Source organism: Podarcis erhardii (assembly GCF_964252035.2).
Source record: "Podarcis erhardii genome assembly, chromosome: 16".
In the NCBI taxonomy this organism is placed as follows: Eukaryota; Metazoa; Chordata; class Lepidosauria; order Squamata; family Lacertidae; genus Podarcis; species Podarcis erhardii.
Window position 1 is genome coordinate 15,445,141 of NC_138514.1, and position 22,655 is coordinate 15,467,795.

Sequence of the window (22,655 nt, forward strand, 5' to 3'; positions counted from 1 at the left end):
ACTCAGCTAGATGGGCGGGGTATTATTATTATTATTAATAATAATAATAATAATAATAATAATAATAATAATAATAAATATTCCAGATAGTAATTCTGCAAGTACTGCAGTAGCTCATTATTATGCATATTGCTGCAGGATATCAAAATAATGCCTACTGCCAAGAATTTCACATTAGAATTTGCAAAGCTGTGAACATAACGAAGAAGATCCACTCCCAACCAGCGTGGGATACTCAGCTGCTGCTTGAGGGTTTCCCCCATGGATCAGGGGGGCCACAGTGAGAACAGGAAGCTGGACTAGATGGGCCATTGGCCTGATCCTGCAGGGCTCTTCTTAAGTTCTTCAGCTGTAGTTTGGATGACTGTGTCATGAGAGGCAGGCCTATGTGGTGATCAGGTAGCGGAATTCCCAAGGTTATTTGTTTGTTTGTGTTTGTGTGTGTGTGTGTGTGTGTGTGTGTGTGTGTGTGTGTGAGAGAGAGAGAGAGAGAGAGAGAGAGAGACTCCGTATGCCTATTTTCCAGGGACAGTCCTGGATTTACAGAAGCTGCCCTAGTTTCTGATTTGATACTGGAAAGTACAGCAGTATCTTGGTTTTTGAACATAATCCATTCCGGAAGACCATTAGACTTCTGAAACATTCGAAAACAAAAGTGCAATTGGGGGGGCGGGGTCCTGCAAATTCAGTGGAGAAAATTGAAAGAAAATGCAGCGGAAGCTTCTGAGGCACATTTGAAAATGGAAGCATTTATATCCAGGTTTTCAGCGTTCAAAAACTGAAACGTTTGGCTTCCAAGATGTTAAAAAACTGAGGTACCACTGCACCACTTTTCCTTAGAACATCCTTATTTCCACTGGAAAAATGTTGGAGTGTGTATGTCTGTGTCTCTCTCTGTGTCTATATCTATATCTATATCTATATCTATATCTATATCTATATCTATATCTATATCTATATCTATATCTATATCTATATCTATATCTATATCTATATCTATATCTATATCTAATCTATATAGCTGCCCTCACTCACACTGACCTGCATGTGTGGGCTACGTCTAGACGTTGATTAATACTTTCCTTTGGCCTCCTGTCATTTCCCACAAGCACCTACACCTTCATACGTTTCTGGGCAACCAGGAAATAGACAGTCTTACAATCACTATGTATTGGTGAATAGCTATTTTTGGCCTCTTCAGACCATAATATATCAAAGCCTGCCTCTGTCACTGCTCCGTCTACAGTTTCCTTCTCAAGGTAAAGGCAGAAAAATGGGTGCTGGCCAACCATGTAGAAGCTTGCTCCGAGAGCTACCAAGAACACAAGGTGCCCCCCGGGCTTTACAAGGGAGCCAATGTTCTTCAAGGCGGCACGGTAGGCAGTCACATCTTCGCAGGCACAGTCCAGGCAAAATGTGGAAGTCACACAGCTAGCTTGGGCCACCACCAGCGGAGCCAAAGGGTTGACTTGGGTCACATCACATTTCAGCACTCGCCGGATGGTGCTTCGAACCTTCTCTCCCTTTTCTACCCATTTCTCCCTGGGGAAGAGCAAAGGTGGGAAAGAGCAGGAAACAGTCAGCATGCAAACCTCCTTTTCTGGAAAGCCAGCACCATCGTCCCCCTGCAGGAGCATGTGAACTAAAGCAACCTGTTTATTAAAATATTCAGCTACCGCTTCCCCAGTTGCTGAAAGTGGATTACAGAGCTGGAAGGGGTGTGAAAAGTGCTTTGCTGCTGCTGGTGGACAGCATGTGCCTTAATTTTGTTGCACTGGTCCAAATGGCCTGGCAGGCTTTTGCAGAAGTATGAAACCTGCCAGCCTTGTTTAGAGGTGAAATGAGGATGGGTGTGTACAGGCCAGCTGCCACATTCTGGTCCCATCCTAGGTCGTGGCCATATTTCTGTTATAAGGAATATGCATTCTAAAAACAGCAGCAGAAGATTCTTGCAGCACCTTTAACACAATCCTAATCAGGCCTACTCTGAAATAAATCCTATTGAATTTAGCAGCGCTCACTGCTAGGTTACTGTTGCAGCCTAAGAGATTTAAGAAAGTAAGTCCAGTTCATCAGATGCATGGAGATTATGTGTTTGTTAGGACAAGCTATTTAAAGCAATACACAAATACCTCCCTTTCTGTAGTATTCCCAAGTGTAGGTCCCTGAATGGTCACTCTGATTAGAAACCAAAATGTTGTGTTGTGCCCCTCTATAAATGTTGTTACTGGGTATAAACTTGTGGGGAAAGGATGGCTGCAATGTCCAAATCTATCAAGGATGCTGCAAAAGAGAGTTCCCAGCATTGGCAAGAGGTTGCACTAGATTGAAGTACTTTCAAACTGTTCCATGAGTTTATTAATGAATGGAAGTTAAAAGCCCAGTACCTGTCTCCCTCCAGCTCACACACATATTTCAGAGCGTGGCTCCAATCAAAAGCCTCTGGGTCCTTCTTCAACCACCTCTTAATCTCCTCCCTGTTCTGGTCAGTGTAATCTGTGGCAATGATCTCTCGGAATGACCCGCAGGAAGAGAGAAATTGGTGGATAGTGGGTCCGCTTCCAATATCAATCAGAGTGTCTCCTTTAACGCCATCTGCATTTGAAAATGATAATGAGGTTACTGTTCCACCCACACCCACACACCCGCACGATTCCTCATCTTGGCCACATTTTGTCTGCCCTCATTGGGATGATGATGGCATCTTTTGCACAAGGTGACAAATTGAAGTGGCGGTAGACTTATTTGCTCATGGGTCTGAATCATAAGACGCATGCTCTTCATGATGCAAAGTTCCTGGATAATAATAAAAAAAGCTTGGTATGCCTATATGTCCAACTGTATGCACTCAAATATCCTCTTCGTCCTCATTAACAATACTATTTAATTTATATAGCACCACCACTGTGGGACAATGTATCCCATTCCATTATTTCTCCTTTCCCATCAAGGCAGCTGACTGACTCAGAGGCACTAGCGGAGAAGGAGGAGTGCGGGGGGAGCGCACCGCCCCCGGCAGCGCGATCCCAGTGGGATGACCACGCCGGCTACCCCCCGCGCCTGTGCTGGGTGCCCCGCCCCCAGGACTTGCCCTAGCCCGGCCTTCTCTCTGCCCCCCCAATTCTGGAGCATGAAACTCTGCCACTGCTCAGAGGCCATTGCCCTTCCAAGATATGCAGGGTTCAACAGGTACTTATCCCACCCAACAGTTATGCTGCTCTGATTTCTTTTTTTATATATATATAAATATTTATTAAAGTTTTTGAATATGAATGCACAAATAATAAACAATCTTACTTCTGTCACAAACATAGTTTCATCACTTCTTTGGACTCCCTCGCATCTCCCGCTCCCATTTACATCGTTAAAAGATTTTTCCAAACAAATTATCAACTTGTTTACAATCTCGTGTCCACTCATTCAAATATAATCTAGCAATTCTTCCAAAAATGTTTATATTTTCTTTAGTCTCACTTATCATCAAATTTAAATCTAATTTAGTGGTGGCCAATTATGCTGCTCTGATTTCAATTTGCTTGCTGTACACTTATTCATACAAAACATGAATTTGGAAGCATTCTTTCCATCATGAACAACAAATTGACAAAGTTCAGCCAGCCCACCAGTGCCAGAAAGCAGTCAATGGGGTACTCACCCACGGTGAAAGTTTTGTGGAATTTTTGCAGATAAAATGTTAGGGCATCATTTTCTTGGGTGCCATCCTCCTTGCTGAAGGAATAGTACCTTTTTAAATAATCTTTTGGAGCAAAATGCTTCCCGTAAACATCTTTCCCAGTGAAGTTCCCCTCCATCCTTCCTCCAAGTCTGCAATACACACAAATGACCTGGAATGAAATCTCTGTCCAGTTGTGGACGTCATCTGGGGAACATTCGGAATTATTAACTAGTGCTGCTACTGCTAGGATAAACCTCTTGTAGGATGGGTAGGTTTGGTTTGTCCAATATTATCTCAATAGATAATGCTTAGGAAATCTCTTTTAAATCAGAACCAGTGAAGGCGGTGAAGTGTCTGGAGGCGGTTGGAGGATGGATGGCGGCTAACAGATTGAGGTTGAATCCTGACAAGACAGAAGTACTGTTTTGGGGGGACAGGAGGAGGGCAGGTGTGGAGGGTTCCCTGGTCCTGAATGGGGTAACTGTGCCCCTGAAGGACCAGGTGTGCAGGCTGGGAGTCATTTTGGACTCACAGCTGTCCATGGAGGCACAGGTCAAATCTGTATCCAGGGTAGCTGTTTACCAGCTCCATCTGGTACGTAGGCTGAGACCCTATCTGCCTGCAGACTGTCTCACCAGAGTGGTGCATGCTCTGGTTATCTCCCGCTTGGACTACTGCAATGCGCTCTACGTGGGGCTACCTTTGAAGGTGACCCGGAAACTACAACTAATCCAGAACGCGGCAGCTAGACTGGTGACTGGGAGCGGCTGCCGAGACCATATAACACCGGTCTTGAAAGACCTACATTGGCTCCCAGTACGTTTCCGAGCACAATTCAAAGTGTTGGTGCTGACCTTTAAAAGCCCTAAACGGCCTCAGTCCAGTATATCTGAAGGAGTGTCTCCTCCCCCATCGTTCTGCCCCACACTGATGTCCAGCTCCGAGGGCCTTCTGGCGGTTCCCTCACTGCGAGAGGCCAAGTTACAGGGAACCAGGCAGAGGGCCTTCTCGGTAGTGGCGCCCGCCCTGTGGAACACCCTCCCATTAGATGTCAAAGCGATAAACAACTACCTGACATTCAGAAGACATCTGAAGGCAGCTCTTTTCAGGGAAGTTTTTAATATGTGACATTTTAGTGTATTTTTCATCTTTGTTGGAAGCCACCCAGAGTGGCTGGGGAAACCAAGCCAGATGGGCGGGGTACAAATAATAATTTATTATTATTATTATAATTTGCAAAAGTTGTTTACTTCTAAAGGAGAAACCTCACTTTCTTACAACTTAACTCTTATTTATTTATCCCCTATAAAAACAGATCATTTGTATTCAAATAATAAATTAATCAGTTCATCAGCCTAGATATTCAATCAGTATATTATTATCAGTTCAGCAATTCATTAATTCATCAATTATTCTGGCCTTCATCAGTTGTATCTATCAGTTCATCCATAAAATAAGGTAAAGGTAAAGGTACCCCTGCCTGTATGGGCCAGTCGTGTCCGACTCTAGGCTTGTGCGCCCATCTCACTTAAGAGGCCGGGGGCCAGCGCTGTCCGGAGACACTTCCGGGTCACGTGGCCAGCGTGACAAAGCTGCGTCTGGCGAGCCAGCGCAGCACACGGAAACGTCGTTTACCTTCCCGCCAGTAAGCGGTCCCTATTTATCTACTTGCACCCGGGGTTGCTTTTGAACTGCTAGGTTGGCAGGCGCTGGGACCGAGCAACGGGAGCGCACCCCGCCGCGGGGATTCAAACCGCCGACCTTTCGATCGGCAAGTCCTAGGCACTGAGGCTTTTACCCACAGCGCCACCCGCGTCCCTCATCCATAAAATAGATAGTATCAAATAGGAAATACTGCAGGGATAAGCCGTTTGCAGGATGGGTAGGTTTGGTTTGTCAAATATTATCTCAATAGCTAATGCTTAAAGAACTGGGTGCCTCTTAAATATCCACATAATGTAGTTGCCAACTTTTCAGCTGCCTCTACTCCTCTCTCTTTAACAGCAGCCCAGCCCAAAGATGTCAATGAAAAAGGAACTGCCTCTAGTATTATTCCAGCTGCTGAATAAGCTTTGCTATTTCGTTTCTGTTTAGGGGAATGCTCTTAAACAGGGGTCAGCAAACTTTTTCAGCAGGGGGCCGGTCCACTGTCCCTCAGACCTTGTGGGGGGCAGGACTATATTTTGAAGAAGAAGAAAAAAGAACGAATTCCTATGCCCCACAAATAACCCAGAGATGCATTTTAAATAAAAGCACACATTCTACTGCTGTAAAAACACCAGGCAGGCCCCACAAATAACCCAGAGATGCATTTTAAATAAAAGGACACATTCTACTCATGTAAAAAGACTCCGATTCCTGGACTGTCTGCAGGCCGGATTGAGAAGGCGATTGGGTCAGATCCAGCCCCCGCGCCTTAGGTTGCCTACCCATGCTCTTAAAGGTACAGAAGCAACACAAGAGTTTGGGGAGGTGCCTCCTCTGTCAGAATATGGCAGTTCCATTCTTCTTGCCTCCTCTTTACATAGGGGTGGGGAAGTGTTTTGTATAATAGAAAAGTCTTGGGCCTCTGCATCTGCCAAGTTTTCTCAAACAGTTACACAACCAAGAACCGGGGAGGAACAGAGAGAAGCAGGGAGACAGAGTCCATTTCCACCTGGGAACTAACATTTTATCTCTGTTGAACATGGAGGCTGACATTCAGTTTACTGGTATGCACACCTGCTGTCCATCAGTTGTGAAAGTGGACTCAGGGTACCTCCTGCAAGGGCCAAATTAAATGTGATGCTGAAACACCAGTCTTTGTATTTATTATGCAAGTCTTTACAAAAAACGCAAATAGCATCAGCTGGGAGACGTGATATTTATTGGGATTGTGGCAGGCATGGGGGGGGGGATTGACCCATTCCTCCTGTACTATCACCCTCAGGAAAATCCCATCCATTTTGCACAAGAGGGGTATCTCCCATTGGCACCAATGTGGTATATTCCTCAAAAGAAATGCAAGCTCCAGTGAAAAGGGGGGGGGGTGCCTCAAAACCACCCCCTTGCATTAGTGCTGTCAAATTCCCAGTTCTGAATGTTTTCTTCCACTCTGTAAGGTAAAGGTAAAGGGACCCCTGACCATTAGGTCCAGTCGTGACCGACTCTGGGGTTGCGGCGCTCATCTTGCTTTATTGGCCGAGGGAGCCGACGTTTGTCCTCAGACAGCTTCCGGGTCATGTGGCCAGCATGACTAAGTCTCTTCTGGTGAACCAGAGCAGCGCACGGAAATGCCATTTACCTTCCCGCCGGAGTGGTTCCTATTTATCTATTTGCACTTTGACGTGCTTTCGAACTGCTAGGTTGGCAGGAGCAGGGACCTAGCAACGGGAGCTCACCTGGTTGTGGGGATTCGAACCGCTGACCTTCTGATCGGCAATTCCTAGGCTCTGTGGTTTAACCCACAGTGCCACACAATGTGACTCGTCTAAGCATGTATGCACACACAAGGAAAATGCACGGGTGTGCCGTAGTGCTTTGTGCAGAAATTATAATCACATACCACTGGGCAGTTCTGTGTTTTCCCCTTTAAAAGTCCTGGCATGGTTCATGGAAGCTTTGTGAAATCTCTGCCCAGAAGGAGCCTCTCATAAGGGCTCATAGCCAAAAAATGAAGGGAAGCTCTTGCACAATCGAACATTTAACTTTAGCCTTTGGACTGGGTCTTGAACTTCTGTTCCGAAATTCCTGTGTGATTTGAACTGTGGATTCAGGCATGCTGATGTGCCAGACAATTTGAAATTGAACAAAGGTGGCATTCAAAAGCACACCAAAGCTCTTGGAAACTAGAGTGGGAAACGAAGATGTCAAAAGGGCATAGATACATGTTTAGGGTTCCCAGATCTCTAACTGGAGACTGGAGATGCACCCTTCCTAACAACAGCTACATATGAAGAGGCTTCTAGGTGGTGTCACGTATCTCTAGGGTTAGTATTTTTTATTTCCTGTATTTTAATGCCAGAGAAATCTCCACATGGTTTACAAAAACATAACATTAAAAAAATATTCCAAACAATAAAGCTTGAAAAAACCCCTATGATGCTGTGAATTTCAAAACATGAACACGGGTGCAGCAAAGAATAGGGTGTTGCCAGAATGCCTTGGGCTAATGTACCAAAGCATTCTCTCAGTAAAAGTCAACAGGAGAACCTCAACGAGAGTCTTGGCTCAATTCCAGGTGGGCAGGACACTGGCTGACTTCCCCCTTCCCTCCTGATGGAAGGGCCTGGCTGGGAGAAGCTACACCAGGACCCTTTGAAGGCTCAGAGGAATGGCAGGGCCTTGGAGGAGAAAGGGCACATGGCTCCACAGGAAACCTGTTGCTCTTCCTCTTCCACAGCCCCCTCCATGGGCTCACTCTCATCAGCATGGAGCCCCAGGGAAGGTTGCCAAGGCAAATGGCTTGGTTTTGTCTCTGCTGACTGACTGGCAGCTGCTCCCCCTGAGATTCAGGGAGTTTCCAGTCCTACCTGGAGTTGCCATTGGGGATCGATCCCATGGCCTTCTGCATGCACAGAAGTCTGCTGTTTCAACATCACATTTAATTTGGCCCTTGCAGGAGGTATCTTGTTAATAATTCCAAATGTTCCCCAGATGAAGTCCACAACTGGACAGAGATTTCATTCCAGGAATAGGCAGGGATATGTTTTGGGGTGGAGTGGGAGGTTGGATCAATGAGAATGGAAAGGAACAAATGTCATTTGTGTGTATTGCAGACTTGGAGGAAGGATGGAGGGGGACTTCACTGGGAAAGATGTTTACGGGAAGCATTTTGCTCCAAAAGATTATTTAAAAATGTACTATTCCTTCAGCAAGAAAGACGGCTCTCAAGAAGATGCTCTCCTAAATTTTTATCTGCAAAAATTCCACAAAACTTTCACTGTGGGTGAGTACCCCATAGACTGCTTTCTGGCACTGGTGGGCTGGCTGAGCTTTGTCAATTTGTCATTCATGATGTAGAGAATGCTTCCAAATTAATATTCTTTTTTTTACAAGCGTGTCCACCTTTTGCAAAATTTGCAGAGGTCATCCCTTTCCCACAAGAATCATGGTGGGAGGCAGAAGTGGGATCAACCACCCTTTATCCCTGGAGCATTTGTTGTTGGGGCCAAGGACAGTGAGCCTGTGGGTCACTTCTCAGACCAATTAGTTATTTCACTGGGCAAGTGGCCAAGAGGACTCACTGCCCCTTTGCTAGGTCCCCAAGCCGCTATTCAGCCGGGTCAAGAATTTTGTTTTGATCCAAACAATCACTTCCTTGATCAAATTTTCCACAGCCAGCTGGAATAGTTCAGTTCATAGAGTGGCGGCATGTCCAGCTTTGCAAAGAACAGCCCTCACATGAAGGAGTGCCAGAGGAACGATCCTCTCTCTGGACATCCTCTGTCCCGTTCAGTTTTTCCTTAAAGATGCAAAACCCTAAGAAAAGTGAGCAGAAGGATTGCCTTGAAATTGCCCTCCAGTGCTGAGCTTCTAGACAGCAGACTGAGCTAGTCATCCGGCCACAGCAGTCCCACTGCGGTGAAATGGACTGTGATTCTGTTCAAATTATAGTATAATGATTTCAAAAAAGAAGAGATGAGGAAGAAAAGCATGTAGCATTTTTTAAAAAACAAACCAGCTTAATCTAAGCATGCATAAAAATCCATGTGTTGGTAAAGATGCATTCTATTTGGGGAAATTGCTTGGAAAACATGCATGAAATGGATGCACCTTGCTCAACCTTCTGCATGAGAAGCTGCCCTAAAAAATCCCAGTTGTTCTTTTGCGTCTGATCACTGTTGGCCATTGCTGGGCAACCTGTAACCTCCATGGTTGTGCACTCCTCTCAGCCAGCATGGCCAATAGGCAGGGGCGATGGAAATTGCCAGCCAGAAACATCTGGAAGGCAAAGGTTTCTCCTTCCAGGGAAAACTGTATTGGCCACTGACCCTAAAAGGTGTGGCATTAGATGTTTTGCATGAATAAGTGTATGGCAAGCGAGTTCATATCAGAGCAGTCATTCCAGCTTGCAGTAGGATATTCCGTAGCACTGGAAAAACTTCAATTGTCTTCCTGCCCACAGCATAACTGTTGGGTGGGAGGAGTACCCCTTGGAGTATACATTGTCTCCTTTGAGCCTGTAAGCTCCCTGTTGCATTCTATAATGCCCCATGCACAGTGGTGGTTAAATATATTAATTAATATTGTTAATAAGGAGGAAGAGGATATTTTAGTGCATACAGCTGGACATATAGACATACCAAGCTTGTGTTATTATCTAGAAACTTTGCATCATAGAAGAGCATGCGTCTTATGATTCAGACCCCATGAGCAAATAAGTCTACCGACACTTCAATTTGTCACCCTGTGCAAAAGATGCCATCATCATCCCAATGAGGGCAGACAAAATGTGGCCAAGATGAGGAATCGTGCGGGTGTGTGGGTGTGGGTGGAACAGTAACCTCATTATCATTTTCAAATGCAGATGGCGTTAAAGGAGACACTCTGATTGATATTGGAAGCGGACCCACTATCTACCAATTTCTCTCTTCCTGTGGGTCATTCCGAGAGATCATTGCCACAGATTACACTGACCAGAACAGGGAGGAGATTAAGAGGTGGTTGAAGAAGGACCCAGAGGCTTTTGATTGGAGCCACGCTCTGAAATATGTGTGTGAGCTGGAGGGAGACAGGTACTGGGCTTTTAACTTCTATTCATTAATAAATTCATGGAACCCTACAGTTTGAAAGTACTTCAATCTAGTGCAACCTCTTGCCAATGCTGGGAACTCTCTTTTGCAGCATCCTTGATAGATTTGGACATTGCAGCCATCCTTTCCCCACAAGTTTATACCCAGTAACAACATTTATAGAGGGGCACAACACAACATTCTGGTTTCTGATCAGAGTGACCATTCAGGGACCTACACTTGGGAATACTACAGAAAGGGAGGTATTTGTGAATTGCTTTAAATAGCTTGTCCTAACAAACACATAATCTCCATGCATCTGATGAACTGGACTTACTTTCTTAAATCTCTTAGGCTGCAACAGTAACCTAGCAGTAAGCGCTGCTAAATTCAATAGGATTTATTTCAGAGTAGGCCTGATTAGGATTGTGTTAAAGGTGCTGCAAGAATCTTCTGCTGCTGTTTTTAGAATGCATATTCCTTATAACAGAAATATGGCCACGACCTAGGATGGGACCAGAATGTGGCAGCTGGCCTGTACACACCCATCCTCATTTCACCTCTAAACAAGGCTGGCAGGTTTCATACTTCTGCAAAAGCCTGCCAGGCCAATTTGACCAGTGCAACAAAATTAAGGCACATGCTGTCCACCACCAGCAGCAAAGCACTTTTCACACCCCTTCCAGCTCTGTAATCCACTTTCAGCAACTGGGGAAGCGGTAGCTGAATATTTTAATAAACAGGTTGCTTTAGTTCACATGCTCCTGCAGGGGGACGATGGTGCTGGCTTTCCAGAAAAGGAGGTTTGCATGCTGACTGTTTCCTGCTCTTTCTCACCTTTGCTCTTCCCCAGGGAGAAATGGGTAGAAAAGGGAGAGAAGGTTCGAAGCACCATCCGGCGAGTGCTGAAATGTGATGTGACCCAAGTCAACCCTTTGGCTCCGCTGGTGGTGGCCCAAGCTAGCTGTGTGACTTCCACACTTTGCCTGGAGGCTGCGTGCAAAGACCTCACTGCCTACCGTGCCGCCTTGAAGAACATTGGCTCCCTTGTAAAGCCCGGGGGGCACCTTGTGCTCCTGGTAACTCTCGGAGGAAACTTCTACATGGTTGGCGAGCAAATGTTCTTCTGCCTTTACCTTGAGAAGGAAACTGTAGACAGTGCAGTGACAGAGGCAGGCTTTGATATCTTATGGTCTGAAGAGGCCAAAAATAGCTATTCACCAACATATAGTGATTGTAAGAATGTCTATTTCCTAGTTGCCCAGAAACGTATCAAGGTGTAGGTGCTTGTGGGGAAATGACAGGAGGCCAAAGGAAAGCAATAATCTTATAATGTCCAGACATAGCCACACATGCAGATCAATGTGAGGGCAGCTCTATATCTATATCTATATCTATATCTATATCTATATCTATATCTATATCTATATCTATATCTATATCTATATCTATATCTATATCTATATCTACCTATATCTATATCATCTATATCATCTATATCATCTATATCATCTATATCATCTATATCATCTATATCATCTATATCTATACACACACGTGTCAAACCCTCCAATATTTTTCCAGTGAAAATCAGGATGTTCTAAGGAAAAGCGGTACAGTGGTACCTTGGTTTTCGAACATCTTGGAAGCCGAATGTTTTGGTTTTCGAATGTCAAAAATCTGGAAGTAAATGCTTCCATTTTTGAATGCAGCTCAGAAGTCAAACGGCTTCCATTGAGTTTTTTCCCCTTCATTTTTCTCTATTGAATTTGCAGACCTCCCTTTGCACCTCGGTTTTCAAATGTTCAGAAGTCAAATGGTCTTCTGGAATGGATTACGTTCGAAAACCAAGGTACCGCTGTACTTTCGATGATCAAATCAGAAAGTAGGGCGGCTTCTGTAAATCCAGGACTGTCCCTGGAAAATAGGGATATGGAGTCTCTCTCTCTCTCTCTCTCTCTCTCTCTCTCTCTCTCTCTCTCTCTCTCTCTCACACACACACACACACACACACACAAACAAATAACCTTGGAAATTCCGCTACCTGATCACCACATAGGCCTGCCTCTCATGACACAGTCATCCAAACTACAGCTGAAGAACTTAAGAAGAGCCCTGCAGGATCAGGCCAATGGCCCATCTAGTCTAGCATCCAGTTCTCACTGTGGCCCCCCTGATCCCTGGGGAAAACCCTCAAGCAGCAGCTGAGTATCCCACGCTGGTTGGGAGTGGATATTCTTCGTTATGTTCAAAGCTTTGCAAATTCTAATGTGAAATTCTTGGTAGTAGGCATAAGTTTGATATCCTGCAGCAATATGCATAATAATGAGCTACTGCATTACCTGCAGAATTATAATCTGGAATATACATGGCATTGGTTCATTCCAGCATGTAACGCTATAATCACCTCTTTCCTTTTGGCTAATGTATACAGTATGTTTTATGTAATTCTGAACATTGTCAATCATATGCAATGTGACCAAATATATGAATAAAAAATCTGAAACCAGACAAGAGAGCATTTTCTTTTTTTTTTAAGAATAATTTTTTATTAACTGACCAATCACATCAAATCAAACCAAATTACATAAATTCCAAATTACACAGCCGAATTTTAAATTTTTGTTTGGGGTACCCATATTTCAAGTTCCAAAGGGATCCAATCAACTTCTTGCTTCTTACTGCTGTTTTAATGTCCACAAATCTAAGCTTATGATGTTCACAGTACTGTCCAGTCCTTTCTTATTATTTTTCCACATCTCTTGTTGTTATTTTCATACATTTTTCCTTTCTCTTTGTGACCTCTGATAGTCTCCGCAAGCTGGTTAGAACAGTTTGTAATCCTGCGTGGATATTATTTTTTTTATCCAGTAGCCATATCCAGACGTTTTCCATATAACATCACTTCCATACATCAAAACAGTCTTAGCATCATTAATCTTCACCAATCTGCCTCCTTTCTCAAAACCTCTGAGGAGATTCACTAGGAATGCAGTCTGACAAACAAGTCCATTTTTCCTCCCGGCTATAAATCCTTTGGCAAGATGGCGACTCCGAATTAATTGCTGCGCCATTCCCAAAAGCTCTTATTGCTTCTCGGTCTCCATAAAACATACTTTTGGTTAAAGTTTATCCCCACACAGACCTTAATCATCCTGCTTGGGTCAGTTCAACCGACGGTTCTAATGAGGTTCTAATGAGGAGGGGTTCTTGTAAATCACATAGAAGGAAAGTAAAAGAGGTCCCCCCCCCATTCAGCCCCGTTGTCAACATACCCCGCCTTTGGTGTATCTTCATCGTAAAATATTCCTGTTTCTCCAGCCCGTCGTCTTCTTTCGCAGAGGTCACTTAAATTAGCAGACTTCTTCTTTTTTCTTTTTTAAAAATAATATTTATTACTTTTCCAACAATTTAAACACTACAAAAAAACAACAATACAATACAATACAATACAATACAATACAATACAAAAACACCACACAACACCAACACAACAAACTAACAAAACAAAACAAAAACAATTCAAAACACATCAAACAATTTCGGCATCCTATCCCTCATTCACTTATTTCCGCGACCTCCTCACACCTCCCTTTTTGTATTCCACTTCTGTTAATTGTTTCAGCAATTCCTTTCCATCTTCCTCTGTTTTCAATCCTATAATTATCTTAACACATTCTAACCTTATTTTTTCCTTTAATGCTCTATTAATCTATTTATACTTAATTCCTTATAACATTTCTACTAAAGCCATATAACTTCATTCCAACATTTTTCTAGCATTCATTAATTTTACAGTATTTCTGTAAATAATCTTTAAACTTTTTCCAGTCTTCTTCCACCAACTCTTCTCCCTGGTCTCGGATTCTGCCAGTCATTTCTGCCAGTTCCATATACTCCATCAACTTCATCTGCCATTCTTCCCGGGTGGGTAAATCTTGTGTCTTCCAATACTTCATGATGAGTATTCTTGCTGCTGTTGTTGCATACATGAAAAATGTTCTATCCTTCTTTGGCACCAATTGGCCGACCATGCCCAGGAGAAAGGCCTCTGGTTTCTTCAGGAAGGTATATTTGAATACCTTTTTCATTTCATTATAAATCATCTCCCAGAATGTCTTAATCCTTGGGCATGTCCACCAAAGGTGAAAGAATGTACCTTCAATCTCATTACATTTCCAACATTTATTATCGGGCAAATGGTAAATTTTTGCAAGCTTGACTGGTGTCATGTACCACCTATAAATCATTTTCATTAAGTTTTCTTTTAGGGCATTACATGCCGTAAATTTCATACCTGTGGTCCATAACTGTTCCCAGTCAGCCATCATTATGTTATGTCCAACATCTTGTGCCCATTTAATCATATCAGATTTCACCATTTTCATCCTGAGTGTTCCATTTCAACAGCAAGTTATACATTCTTGACAAATTCTTAATTTTTGAATCTAACAATTCTGTTTCCAATTTTGATTTTTCCACCTGGAAGCCAACTTTTTTGTCCAAATTGTATGCCTCCATTATTTGATAATAATGGAGCCAATCTCGCACTTTATTTTTCAATTTTTCAAAACTCTGCAATTTTATTCTGTCTCCATCTTGTTCCAAAATTTCCCAATATTTCGGCCATTTGGCCTCCATATTGAGTTTTTTCTGAGCCTTCGCTTCCATTGGTGACAACCATCTTGGGGTTTTCCTTTCTAACCAATCCTTATATCTTATCCAAACATTAAACAATGCTTTCCTAACAATATGATTTTTAAAAGCTTTATGTGCTTTTACCTTATCATACCACAAATATGCATGCCAGCCGAACACGTTATTGAAACCTTCTCTTAGCCAGCAAAAAGCAGCTGATTCATAATACAGTTTAAGGTCTGGCAGGGCAAATCCACCTCTTTCTTTAGCATCAATTAATATCTTAAATTTTATTCGAGGCTTCTTGCCCTGCCAAACAAATCTGGAAATATCTTTCTGCCACTTCTTGAAACAATCCATCTTGTCCAACGTTTGAAACAATGCAATGTTTGAAACAAAGCAATGTTTGAAACAAAAACAACATCCTTGGCAGCACATTCATTTTTATCACAGCAATTCGGCTTAACAATGATAACTTCAAATTTGTCCATATTTCTAAATCCTTTTTCACTTCAATCCAACATTTTTCATAATTATCCTTAAATAAGTTCACATTTTTGGCAGTCATATTAACCCCTAAACATTTCACTTTCTTAACCAATGTTAGTCCTGTCTCCTCCTGAAACTTCTGTCTCTCATTTACAGTTAAATTTTTCTCTAAAACCTTAGTTTTCATCTTGTTCAACTTAAAACCTGCTGCCTGTCCAAATTCTTGAATCAGTTCCAATACCCTTTTAGTACTAGATTCTGGCTCCTGTAAAGTTAATACTAAGTCATCAGCAAATGCTTTCAGTTTGTACTGTTTAGCTCCCACTTGTATAACTTTAACCTTTCTAATCATATTTAACAAAACCTCAAGGACCGATATAAAGAGCAATGGAGAAATTGGGCAACCTTGTCTTTATGAATTTCTTCTACGAACACCTTTTTTAATCTTTTAGCCAAAATATCTGCAAAAATTTTGTAATCCACATTAAGCAGCGATATTGGGCGGTAATTCTTAAGCTGTGTCTTTTCAGTCTCTGTTTTCGGTATAAGTGTAATGTAAGCTTCCTTCCACGACTCTGGTGCCTTTCTCCCTTCCAATATTTCATCGCAGACTTCCTTCAATGGTTGTATTAACCATTCTTTCAGAGATCTGTAATATCTTGAAGTCAAACCATCTGGTCCTGGAGATTTACCTAATTGCATGTTCTGGATGGCCCCTTCCACCTCCTGATCCGTTATTTTGTAATTCAACATTAGCTGTTTTTCCTGAGAGATTTTGTGTGGTCCATTTATTTTCAAAAATTGATCAATGTCCATTTCTTTCTGCTTCTCCTGTGTATAAAGTTGTTTGAAATATCTCTGAAAACACTTCCTGACCTCCACTGGGTTCTGTATATTCTTTCCTTCCACTTCCAAATTCGTAATAGTATTGAGTTTTTGTCTTTTTTTCATTTGCCAGGCCAACAATTTTCTACACTTATTTGCCGTAAATTAGCAGACTTCACTCCCCTTCTTCACTTGAAGTATGTCCATTTGCTTCTTTTGTAATTAATTATTCCAAATTGCTGCAACTAGTGCGCGATCAGAGACAGTGTCCAGGAGAGCCGAGGTCCACACAGGAGCATTCTGCCTAGGGCCCTCACCCCTTTCTTTCGAATTAGGGGGTGATTTATGGGCACAGCAGGCAAGGGCAGTGTTCCCCATTTCCTTGGGGCAACAAGGGAGGCTGCCTACTCCCATAACAGCCTCTTAATTACCCCATGTGGGTCGGAGAGATGGTATTGTTGGCCATCTTCCAATGAGCCCCCTAGTGGCCCCCCAACAAGAGAGCATTTTCAGATGATGGCAATGTTTACCATTTAGGCAAGCTGTATTTTTTAAAACAAAAAATAATTTTAAGACCATGAGAATTCAGTTGTCAAGCATTGCTGACAACAAGGACATGATTAGTCAGATGATGAGGGTAAGGATGAACCCACCTTTCCCCCTCAGCTCCCACGGCAGTTACTGTACAACAATTAAAACACAATATTAAAAACAACTTACAGAAATGAGGTGGGTCATAAAATTATCTCAGGTGTTAGAAGCCAGAGTTTTTAGGGAAAATAGAGAGGCATAAGCCACAAAGCCACTATGTTCCTAGTACTCCAGGAGGGAAATATAACCAAAATTGCTCAAATCTGCTTTTCACACCATTGGCATATTAGAACACCATCCCTGAAATCAATAGAGGTGAATGAGAATAATGCCAGATGAAAGGATTCTGCTTAAACCTCGTCTATTTTATTTGTGTTACATGCAACAAGCAAAAGGTAACAGCTGAAAATTGCCTGTTGAGTAAACTGCAACAGAACCTTTGCAGGGAGTCACTGCTGAAGTGTATAAAAACCATCAGGTCTAGTTTACGACAGCTTCTGCCATTGCAGAGAAGCTTTGCCTTATTTTGACATTGCTAGAAATATTATTTCCAGGCCACTCATGACATCACCTTATTTGACCCAAACAGACACACACACACAGAGAGAGAGAGAGAGAGAGAGAGAGAGAGAGAGCGCCAGCCAGCAAGAGAGAGCTAAGAGTTCAATCTGGGACAATATAAAACTGCCTTCCATTCAATATCAATTAACACCTCATTTATTCCAGTGGTTTCTGCAAGAAGAAGAAGAAAAATTCTCCAATGTACATTTAGAGGGGGAGAAATTGTCTAGCAAGTTCTCATCTAAATTGTAGAAAGGTTGACTGACCACCTAGCCAATCATGGATATGGTTGCTTTGGAGAATTTCCTATTTGCTTCAAACAAGGAGTATCTGATTTTAATATTAGGTTTTTACACTGTTGTAACCTGCATTGGGACTTTGTGGTGAAGGATAGGCAGGAAAACTAATCATTATTATTTATTCATCATCATTATTAGTAGTAGGCTGTCTCTCCCATTCACAAGCACAGAGGTGAATTTTAGGACTCATTTACTTGTCTCACTGCTCCCTCCTGGGAAAACTCACTGTTTACCTCTCAGTTGGTTTTTCTGCAGATTGATATTTGTTCTGATTCAGCAGTAAACAGCGGGTTTCCCTGGGGAAAGCAGCGGGGCAAATGAAAAATCAGGAAAGCACAGGGCAAATGGCAAACCTCTTGGACCTGAGCTTTCTGGGCACGAGACAAGCAGAAGTGTGGTTGAGCCTGTAATGTTGCACCAACACTGTGGCAATGGAGGAATTCAATGCAATAGCTGCACTTATGGAAATTCATTGCGAAAGAGATTGCACATTTATTCTGCAACGAAGTTACCAGCAACCTGCTTTTGCATTCTCTTCTGCAACAATATTCTGTTGCATGCTCAGGCTCTGCACTCTCTCTGCTCCCCACCTCTTTGATGGAAAGGTAAATAAAGGACACAGTGGGGTCAAGTTTATTGACAGCAAATGTAAGAGGTTTGGCACAGGCAATTGGGCAACCATTTACTTCTGTCCCGCCTGCCAGAAGTGACACCAAGGCTCAACCCAGCAGCGGGGGTTCCTATGACTTACAACAAATAAGGGGGACCCCTGCGGGCGTCACTGCCAGTGCCGGATTTACATATAAGCTAAACAATCTATAGCTTAGGGCCCCACTCTCTTGGGGGCCCCCAAAAAATTTAAAGGAAAAGAAACTGGATGTACATTTCCAAAATACAAGATAAAAAACAAATAAAATAAAACCTACATACATCAACAGTGTTGTGTGTTGTGTAGGCTCCTATTAGGTCCATAAATTGCCTTATTTATAGCATATTTTCAACACAAAAAAACAGCAACAATTTGTTGTTGACAAAGGACAGTTGGACATAGAAAGGGCCACATTACCTTCAGTAGCTTAAAAAGGTAAAGGGACCCCTGACCATTAGGTCCAGTCATGACTGACTCTGGGGTTGCGGCGCCCATCTTGCTTTATTGGCCGAGGGAGCCGGTGTACAGCTTCTGGGTCATGTGGCCAGCATGACTAAGCCACTTCTGGCGAACCAGAGCAGCGCACGGAAACACCGTTTACCTTCCCACCAGAGCGGTACTTATTTATCTACTTGCACTTTGACGTGCTTTCGAACTGCTAGGTTGGCATGAGCAGGGACCGAGCAATGGGAGCTCACCCTGTCGCGGGGATTCGAACCGCCGACCTTCTGATCGGCATGTCCTAGGCTCTGTGGTTTAACCCACAGTGCCACCCACATCCAGTAGTTTAGGGCCTTATCAAATCTAAATCCAGCCCTGGACACTGCTTTGAGGAGTGCTGAGGTCCAAGCTCCTGCCTGGGCATACAGACACAGAAGCAACTCCTCCTGGACCCCTTTAACAAGATACCCTAGATTTTGGGAGGCGCAGGCAGAGATTACAATCTTCTCACTCCCCAACCAAGACTAAGGCTTACCCAATGCCTAAACCACTGAATTGGTGACGTTTCCTTCTTAGAATTACTTTATTATTTCAAAAAGTGAAAATCCAAACATGAGAGTTGTTGGGCTTTTGCAGGGGGCAAAGTTATTGTTGAGCCCTTTTTTTATCTTTTTAGTTGAGCTTTCTAAAAAAGCGTTTTTGAGCTATTTTTAATAAAATTTGCCAAAATCGACACTTCCGACATGGGTTGCCATACGTCCAGATTTTCCTGGACATTTCTGCGATTTCCGCCTGTACGCTGTTTTCCAACTGCCGTATTCTGCCTACGTCCGGGAAATTCTGTATGTATGGCAACCCTAAAATAGAGGACAATTCCCTCTTCAAAGGAGGGTACATGACCACTCCAGCAGAAGTGCATCTTCTTACCACCTCCTGCCCCACCTCCAGGGACAGCGGGCAGGGGAAACAAAAAAAACTGTGACAGAGCCAGTGCCTACAGACAATGTTAGAACCCCTTTAGGACCAGCAGACTACGCAGGCTTTCTGTTGGCTCCACACCGTTGCTGGAGCAATGATTTGAGTATTTAATTTGCCACTCTTTTAAACCAAGTTGTCATTAAGGATTTATGGAAGGATGACTGTACTTTCAAGCCACATCTTATGCATGCATTTAGAGTTATAACCTAGCCTGAAAAGCTTGGAATCGGGAAGAAGAAGCAGGGGATTCAAATGTGATTGGACCTGGTCTCTTGTTACTGTGAGCCAGGCCCATGCTGAGCTTCTCTGAGGCCCAGGTCCTGTTCTTGGCATGACAGCCTAAGTCCGGCAGGCCCCTAGTGGGACCCGCTGGCCAGCTGAGCCCTCTGAAGCCTGGGGCAACTGCATACCCTCCAAGTGTCCCGATTTTCCAGGGACAGTCCCAGAATTACGAAAGCCATCCCAGTTTCTGATCTGATTCCGGAATGTCCCCATTTCTTCCACCAGCACTGCCACCACTGAGCTCAGAGAAGAGGAGAAGCCAGCCCTTGTCCCAAGCAACGACAATGGGGTTGGTGGCTGCTGTGAAGGAGCACACTGTTGCCTCTCCGTAGTCGCCGCTCCCAGTCTCCTCCCTTGGGCGGCTCATAGCGGCTGCTGAAGAACAGGCAAGGAGGAAGAGAGGTTGCCACTGCTGAGGCCTAGCCCTGTGTGATATGCTGGCTCTGAGGTGCAGGCAGAGGGCAGGACCACCCTGAACAGAAAGAAAGGGGAAACGGAGCTCATGGAGCCTTGTTTTTTTTTTTTTTTTTTTTAATGCATTGTGCATCTGCGTCTAATCTTTTCCCCTTTCTAAAATGTGTCTTTCTTTTTTCTAAATCTACCAAAGAATAAAATTCAGTGAGCCCAATAAAAGACATTGCATTATGAAGGAAAGTATTTGTTTCTGCACATGTATCTGCACAAACCGCTCTAAGCTGAAATATTCCTAGGATGTTCAGTTCACAGTTAGTTCACATAAACATGGCATTCTGACCTGTTCTTAATGCATAGTTGATCACATCTATGGAACGTGATTGATATGTCCTTTTAAGTCTTACATTATCAATCATTAAGTAATTGTTTTAGCTCTTGTTCAATTAATCACAAGTTATAATTTAATTAGGAGGTTTTCATGCCTGTCTAGTTCTATGCTCCCTTTCTCAGCCTTTAATCTAGCAGTGATTAATACCTATATGTAACCTTTGCTTTGTACTTGTTTTGTACTTGTGTTAACCAATCAGCAACAAGCACATATGTGGCAAAGTTGTAATATTCAATAAAAGGGACTCCCCGAGACATGCTCAAGAGGATGCCTCCCATATGACACCTGCTACTCGTCTGTCGTTTATTCCAGCCCAACAGCATTAAACATTGGGAATAAGCACTAAATCACTAACCAGTAAGAGAATGTTGCAATGATGACCCTAGGCCCTAAAATCTCTGTTCTCCTTGGTTTGTGATAATGGAACAAATAAAGGATTTGGCTTCAATCAATCTTGAGATTGGCTAACTCAGCGCAGAAAGCAAATTGCCCCACTCTAAGATTTGATTTACATTCTCCACTGTGTAATGTCTGTTAAGCATCAGTGGGTCCTCATGAGGACTTTGGACTTGCGTTTCTTTTCATTTGATTCTGTATGGATTTGCACTCTGCTCATTGCCCAACACACTCATTGTTATCTCTACATTGGCTCCCCCATTTGGCCTCGGTCTGTAGGAAAAAATACTTGTTTCGTTTCTTAATCAGATGGCATTGGGACCACAAAAAGATGTCACTTGGCTCACCTTCAAGATGCTGCAGAATTATCTGTTGATTTTTTTTTTTCCTGCTAGGGCAATACACCAGCTTGGGCTACACCCTCTAGAATGCTAATGAACTCTAATGGCTTGCTCCTTTGGGAGCAAAGGCAGGATACAAATTAAACAAACATAGGAATTAAATAATTATTTTAGGACATCTACCAGAGCTTTCCTCTCAATTCCCAGTGACTTTTGGTTTTACCACATGAAAGGTGGATTGATGGACTTTTCATTCAAAACCTGGACCCAGAGATCACAGCGAGTTGTCTGTACCGTTGGGCAAGGAGACAGTTTCAGTGTGTTGTCTATGGAATATTGACCATTAGTTCTGGCTCTACATGGGTGCTGCTAGATTTAAGAAACGGGGTCAGCTGTTAAACACAGTTCAGAAAAAGGGGGAGTAGGGAATCAGGTATACGTGGTTAGTCCATTGTATATGGATATAAAACGTATCCCCTTTGCAAATGGGGTAAGGGGCATCATGTGGGTGACATTTCTGCTATCACTGGCATAAGGGCAGATCACAATCTTTGTATATTTTAAAGTACTGTACAGTTGGAACCTTTTCTTTATTTTCTTGTAAACTGCTTTGAGTTCTGGGGTTTTTAAAAAAATCAAGTGGTGTAGAGATTTTATGAAATAAGTAAATAAGATTTGCAAAATTTCATGAAATAAGTAAATGAGATTTGCATTCTTTGACCTTAAGATGGGCTATTAAACCCCAGGTAATTCACGTAATGTTAGACTACAGTTCCCATTACCTCCTGGTGCTTGGCTGTACTGGCAGGAGCTTATGGGAGAAACTAAGGACATCTGGAAAGCCACAGGTTAGCTGCTCCTAGACAAAATATTGCAGCGCTACTGTTTTCTTTTCCTGTCCTTTGGTGTGTCATCTGGATGAAGTAGGACACCAAAATAATTTTTGGAGCTTAGGAGGTGATGATGTATTCACA

At 43.0% G+C, this 22,655-nt stretch overlaps 2 protein-coding genes across 2 annotated transcripts; one reads left to right on the plus strand and one right to left on the minus strand.

Annotated features, from left to right (window-relative positions):
• Positions 1-422: 422 nt before the first annotated feature.
• On the minus strand, positions 423-3,837 carry LOC309331885 (indolethylamine N-methyltransferase-like). The gene is made up of 3 exons (XM_081844467.1): positions 3,656-3,837; positions 2,388-2,595; positions 423-1,542 (listed from the first exon to the last, which is right to left on the minus strand). Exons 1-3 carry the CDS (start codon positions 3,810-3,812, stop codon positions 1,113-1,115), a joined length of 795 nt encoding a protein of 264 aa, XP_081700593.1. The 5' UTR covers positions 3,813-3,837; the 3' UTR covers positions 423-1,112.
• Positions 3,838-8,400: 4,563 nt separating this feature from the next.
• On the plus strand, positions 8,401-11,814 carry LOC309331580 (indolethylamine N-methyltransferase-like). Its single transcript, XM_081843844.1, has 3 exons — positions 8,401-8,603; positions 10,185-10,392; positions 11,243-11,814. Exons 1-3 carry the CDS (start codon positions 8,447-8,449, stop codon positions 11,670-11,672), a joined length of 795 nt encoding a protein of 264 aa, XP_081699970.1. The 5' UTR covers positions 8,401-8,446; the 3' UTR covers positions 11,673-11,814.
• The last annotated feature ends 10,841 nt before the right edge of the window (positions 11,815-22,655 follow it).

What these genes read in the sequence shown, in the direction of transcription:
- LOC309331885 (XM_081844467.1), bottom strand. Translation starts at nt 3,812, where the DNA reads ATGGAGGGGAACTTCACTGGGAAAGATGTTTACGGGAAGCATTTTGCT. An exon ending in CCACAAAACTTTCACCGTGG is followed by an intron (nt 2,596 to 3,655) that starts GTGAGTACCCCA and finishes TTTCAAATGCAG; the next exon opens with ATGGCGTTAAAGGAGACACT. An exon ending in TGTGAGCTGGAGGGAGACAG is followed by an intron (nt 1,543 to 2,387) that starts GTACTGGGCTTT and finishes GCTCTTCCCCAG; the next exon opens with GGAGAAATGGGTAGAAAAGG.
- LOC309331580 (XM_081843844.1), top strand. Translation starts at nt 8,447, where the DNA reads ATGGAGGGGGACTTCACTGGGAAAGATGTTTACGGGAAGCATTTTGCT. An exon ending in CCACAAAACTTTCACTGTGG is followed by an intron (nt 8,604 to 10,184) that starts GTGAGTACCCCA and finishes TTTCAAATGCAG; the next exon opens with ATGGCGTTAAAGGAGACACT. An exon ending in TGTGAGCTGGAGGGAGACAG is followed by an intron (nt 10,393 to 11,242) that starts GTACTGGGCTTT and finishes GCTCTTCCCCAG; the next exon opens with GGAGAAATGGGTAGAAAAGG.